This window comes from Sinocyclocheilus anshuiensis, unplaced genomic scaffold (assembly GCF_001515605.1).
Source record: "Sinocyclocheilus anshuiensis isolate Anshui unplaced genomic scaffold, SAMN03320099.WGS_v1.1 scaffold1152, whole genome shotgun sequence".
NCBI lineage: Eukaryota > Metazoa > Chordata > Actinopteri > Cypriniformes > Cyprinidae > Sinocyclocheilus > Sinocyclocheilus anshuiensis.
Window position 1 is genome coordinate 271,218 of NW_015551083.1, and position 5,957 is coordinate 277,174.

Genomic DNA, 5,957 nt, shown 5'->3' on the forward strand with positions numbered 1-5,957 from the left:
CGAAGTCCCGCAGGCCTCAACTGGCTTCACCCCCTTCGAGGTCCTATTTGGCCGGCAACCCCGCGACCACCTGGATATGGCGAAGGAAGCCTGGGAGCAACAGCCGGCAGCCCATCGCTCTGTAATCGAGCATGTCAAACAGATGAGGGAAAGGATCGACCGGGTCATGCCATTAGTCCGGGAGCACCTGACGAAGGCGCAGCAGGCCCAACAGCGCCACTATAACCGGGCAGCCCAACCACGGCGCAGCTGGAGGGACGGATCCTCAACAGCACGGCAGAGGCGCTGCGGCTGTCCGCCCTCTACAGGGAGCTGGAGGTGCGCTTCTCCTCGCTGGCCGCGCTGGTAAATAACCAGTCGCTGCTGATCGCAGCTTTGGAGGAGCGATGCCTGCAGGTGTACTGGAATCACAGACGAGAGCCGCTGCCTCCGCCTCTTGTGCAGGTCGTGCCTGAGAACATCCCCGTGTACGTGCCTCGCTTCTCTAATGAGATCCAGAGGAGTCAAGGCTGGCCCGTTCCAGAGGACAGGAGTCCCAGGACGGCTCCGGCAACCACAGGAGGCTTGCTGGACCTGCAGCATCCTCCTCAGGGGAATGTCAGTCTGGAGGGTAATGAACCCATTACAGATTGTTTGCCAACAGACTCTCTTGTCATTTCCATTTGTGTCACTAAACTGCATTGAAAATGAACACTCATTTGCACACCAAATACATCATATTAAAAGAATAAGACACATTTATGCAATAGAATCATCCTGAAATACCAGAGGCTGCAGTTTGAGGACTGCCTTTCTAGGACCCTAGTTTTTTGTGACAGCGCCACCTAGTCAATTCTAATCCATCAGACCTGATTCTAACCTGAAACAAACAGGTGTAAAGACTAGACCCATTATTATTATTATTATTAATTTAAATAGTCTTTTCATCTTTTTTTTTTATTATGCATGAGCGGCACGGCCATTTGTAACTTGAATGTGCAAGGCTTTTGGTGTTCGTCACTTCCAGTTATTTTAGCTGTACAGATTATATTAACATATTTAGATTAACATATTTATGTTGCAAACTGTATAATATATAATATATAAATTATTTATTGTTGTAATCATAAATACATTGGTCAGTTGTGCAAACCGTTTATACTGTTTCAAGAAGGTTTCCAACAGTTATGTTTAGGATTAGAAGTTGATTAGAAGAATATAGCATACATTTTAATGTAAATAATGAAAATATTAAATCATACCTGAAAATGAATAATACAAATACAGAATTGAATGGTAAGAGCTATATAATTCACATTTGTGAAATGTGGAAAAACATGCATAATATTGCTTGATGTTAGAAACTTTTCACAAGTTTAGTTTTCTAAGACTTGCACAATAATCAGTTATTAAAAAGTAATTGCGGAGTTATGTACCTCAAACAGTTGAGCGCTGTGCTTGCAATGCCAAGTTCATCAGTTCAATTCCCAGGGAAAGCAAGAACTAATAAAATGTATACTTTGAATGCAATGCAAGTCACATTGGATAAAAACATCTGCCAAATGCATCAATGTAAATCAAGAGCAGAAATGTGTGATATATAATGTACAAAAGCCTAATCAGACCCAATACAAAATATAAAAAAAACATTTAAACAATAGGCCTGTTACTATTAGTTCTCTCACTTGTTAGCCATTAATCTTGTAGACACAAGTATCTGGTAATCTACAGAGAACAAAAGGACTATCTGAAAGGCAGAAGAGCATAACTGAAGACATATGTCAGTACTGAAGAGCTTTACTGATGCTCATTGCTCATCAGCGGTGTGTGTTCACTCACTTGTGTGTGCTGGTGTCTCGAGGTCCCTTTCGGGACTGTCTTCAGGCGATGCAGGCTGGACACTCCACCAGTGGGACGTATCTACTGAAGCCGGACGGGACGGAGACGCCTGTACAGGCCTGGTGTGAGCATGATGTAGACAGAGGCGGCTGGACGCTTATCCAGAGGAGGAAAGATGGATCCGTCAACTTCTTCAGGAACTGGGACAGCTATAAGGTAGCGATGTCTGATTCACAATGAATCACTCTTTTGAACCAGTTCTTTTGAATGATTCAGTAACGGATGACTTTGTCATCAAAAACACAGCGATAAATGCCAATATTCCAATGAAAATTAAACAAAAACACACAGAATAACAGTGCAATCTTTGGAGAATATTGAAAAGCAATAGAGTGCTCCAGTGGTGACGCATTTTTGTAAGCAAACCCATAAGTTTGCATTACTCTGGTTCCCTTGACAAGAACCCAGTAGGATTTTTCCTTTGGCTTTTGGATTATTGCAGAAAATAAGCCCTGTGACCAACAAAAGTTTATGATTGTTACATGTTTTCTTCGCCACCCAGGCTCATTGGAAATACATGCTCCTATCTACATCTCAAAACTCAAAAAACGTACCTGTATGTACAACTCGCTACAGTTTCCAGAGGCAGTAAAACTTTTATTCCTTTTTACACAAATTATGATTTACAGGACAAGAGTTTCGATTAAGAAAGCCTAATTTTCACACAATTTCTTGCACAATATTATGTTATGACCTCAACAATTTTAACATGCTGCAAGATTTGAAAACTGATACTTTTGAACATTAGCGTCACATATACAGCTTCATATGTATGAGTTTCTAATGCAGTAGGTTTGCTTGGTAGCTCACCCGATGCGGTGTTGCACTTGCGGTGAAGCGAATCCTGTGAAACTACACTGTAAAAAATGACCCTGAATTTAACGGTAAAAGACTGTAAAAATGCTACAGTAAAAACCTGTTAAATGGTTAACGGTAAGTTCCCCTACTATATACGGTGAAAAACTGTATTGGACATTACATGTAATTTTACGGTAGTATACCGTTTTTGGAAGTGAAAAAGATATAACCGTGAATAACCGTAAATTGACATTCTCAGAATTCCCTGTGTTACATTTCAAATTTGATGTTTTTTTTTGGTTTAAATAACTATGTTTCTTCTTATTTTTTTCTTATCAGTTTTGTATATTAGGGTTGTGTGTTACACCTAATGTTGTTAAATTCATGTTTATTGCATTATTTCAGTTTCATGTGTGTTACCATGATGGTGTTTAGTGTTTGTGTGAATGACACTGTGCACCTTCTATATATATTATTATTTAAAAGCTGCTTGTGATGGGCTTTAGTTCATCGTGTGACTTTTTTTCACCACCACCTGCATTTGCTGGTTATCAGTGTATCACAAAGGTACAAAACAGATTTCAGTACTTCAATAGGTTGGTATATTAACATTATTTCAGTTAATGAAATTATGGTATTTAACTGTAAATTTAAGTTAAAACCGTAAAACCTAAAATGTTGCTACCGTATTTTTTACGGTAAAATTCCAGCAACCACAGCTGCCGTTTTTTTACCGTAAATTTTACGGATTTTTTTTTTACAGTGTACGGTTCAACAAACCCACATATCAGGAAGTTAAAATAGCACGGTTGCATCAACGAATGTGTTTTTATATCACTTTTGCATTCGTTAACATTATCGGGTAAGTTTAGGGTTGGGTTTGCTGTAGTGGGAATGTTGTTTTCCAACACGATAGAGCATTAACCTTTTAGTGAATTCTGAACTGCCGCAATACGTGCCCGAACCAACGTAATAAAAACAGGGCCACGGTCATATATTGAACCTGCGTTTTAGTGCCACTCACTGGACATTTCACTTTGAAACTGCCACGAAACGTGCAATAAGACATGTAATATCGGTGTTACAGAAATATCGCCATGAGCACACATTTTCAATGAGCCTGGGTTGCTTGTGCATCATGATAATCTTCACAAAAGAATAACTTTTTTGAGGCTGAAATACAATTGGCAGAAGTAAAAAGCCTTATGCAAAGAAAATATATTTCCTTATATATGAATGATCAATATTCAAAATTGAATGGTATTTTGAAAGTACACAGAATAATATATTGTGTTAATATATTACAATATATTGAACAATACATAAGGAATAGCCACTTTCATATTTTGAAAAATATGTGACAATATAAAGTAATATATAGTCTTATTAGTGTTCGGCCAATCGTCAGCCTATCCACAGACTCTACTCTTCAGCACAATGGTTACCCCACAAACTCAGACATACCAGAAACCCTTTTAAATTCAACAAAATAGCAGAACATTAAACACTAACAGATCTCTTAATTTTATGATTTACTCTCCTTTAACAGTCAGAAGCAAAGCATGCTGGGAACTAGAAATCTGCTGTAACTCACTCTGTCAATGTGTGTATGTGTGTGTGTGTGTGTGTGTGTGTGTGTGTGTGTGTGCGTGCATACATTCACATTTATATGGGAACATGTATGTGCAATATATGTGCACAACAAAGGATAATACTTTATGAATATTACATGTAATGCTATTTTGTCTTAATTTCTAAATATTTTTTATATGTATCAATAGCCATACATGGTCAGTGCATATACTGCAGAATATTGAAAAATATAAGCACTAGTTTCCCATATATGGAAATGTATTATGAAATATATTGCATCATATTTTGCAGTATATTCCCATATATTTTGTTTTTTGTAAGGGAAACAAACTATACCACAGTCACATGACTTTGACGTCACCACCATTAAGATTCAAGAACTCTTTCTGAAAGTGTGAGTTAGAATAGTTTGATTCTAAACACAACGAGGCTGTAAAAGTGACTACTGAGTAGATTATTTAATGTGTTTGGCATGATGATGTTTAATGCGACAACAAACTCTGAAGTGTCATTTAGACGTTTAAAAAAAACACACACAAGCAGGTATTACTGATGTATTTTATGCCGTAGAATAAAACATGGAAATATCTTAAGCTTGCGTTAAACACAGACCGTATTTCGGGTATTTAAACAAAAACCCATTCAAAAAACCCATTGACTTCAGGACGATGGAACTGGAAGTGCTAAAATGCAACTGGTTTCCAGGTTTTGGTCTACAAAAATACCTCATCCCTGCAGCACTCTATACATAAATTAAAGGATTATATGAATTGGACCATGTCTCTATGAGCTGCGATTCACACATTTTTGTCAGAGAATCAGACTGACGTTTTTGGAGAATGTGTCTCAGAGGAACACTAGTAAGATAAAAGTGATGGAGCTCCTAAACAGCTGGATCTGGTTTTCAGGATTTGCACCTCGTGTCCGTTTGTTTTGATTGCGCTTGTGCCCGTGTGTCAGTGGTTCTTTCATTCTGAGCCACACACACACACACGCACGCACACGCACACACACACACACACACACACACAGTGAAGCCTCCTAAACCTCAGCGTCGCACACTTTCAGTGCAGCCAAAGTGCTTGATGAGCTGCTGCAGGTGTGTTTGCGCTGTAACTGAACTCATGCATGCTTACTGCTGTAGTGAAATAATAATAATGTGCTGAAATCAGCAGGGATTTATTTAACGTCCCTCATCAGCCCAAAACCCTGCTGTTCAAAGAAGCCTGAAGTTACTTTGCATTTCCAGTATTTCAAAGGCCAATGCGGTGGTAATGATAACAGTGCCTGCTGTAAATCGCTGTGTTCAGCTCTCTTTGCTTTTTCTCCAGAAAGGCTTTGGTGATGTGGATGGTGAACACTGGCTGGGTCTGGAAAACATCTATAACCTGGGCAAACAGGAAGACTACAAGCTGCTGGTGGAGCTGGAGGACTGGATGGGGAAGAAGGTTTACGCAGCCTACAGCAGCTTCCACCTGGAGCCCGAGAGCCAGGCGTACCGTCTGTGTCTGGGAACCTACCAGGGCAACGCTGGGGATTCACTGAGCAGCCATAACGGCAAGCAGTTCACCACGCTGGACCACGACAACGACGCCTTCTCAGGTGATCCTTCACCACACGTGAGATGGTTAAAGGGGTCATATGATGTTGCTAAAAAGAACATTATTTTGTGTATTTGGTGTAATTAA

General features: G+C 39.6%; 1 protein-coding gene across 1 annotated transcript in view; it reads left to right on the forward strand.

Annotated features, from left to right (window-relative positions):
• Positions 1-5,957, forward strand: part of angptl1b (angiopoietin-like 1b) — a 9,091-nt gene that overhangs the window by 1,411 nt on the left and 1,723 nt on the right. The window contains exons 2-5 of the mRNA XM_016452614.1: positions 6-163; positions 250-610; positions 1,841-2,034; positions 5,601-5,871. Coding sequence (XP_016308100.1) covers positions 6-163; positions 250-610; positions 1,841-2,034; positions 5,601-5,871 — 984 coding nt within the window. The remainder of the gene's footprint in view (positions 1-5; positions 164-249; positions 611-1,840; positions 2,035-5,600; positions 5,872-5,957) is intronic.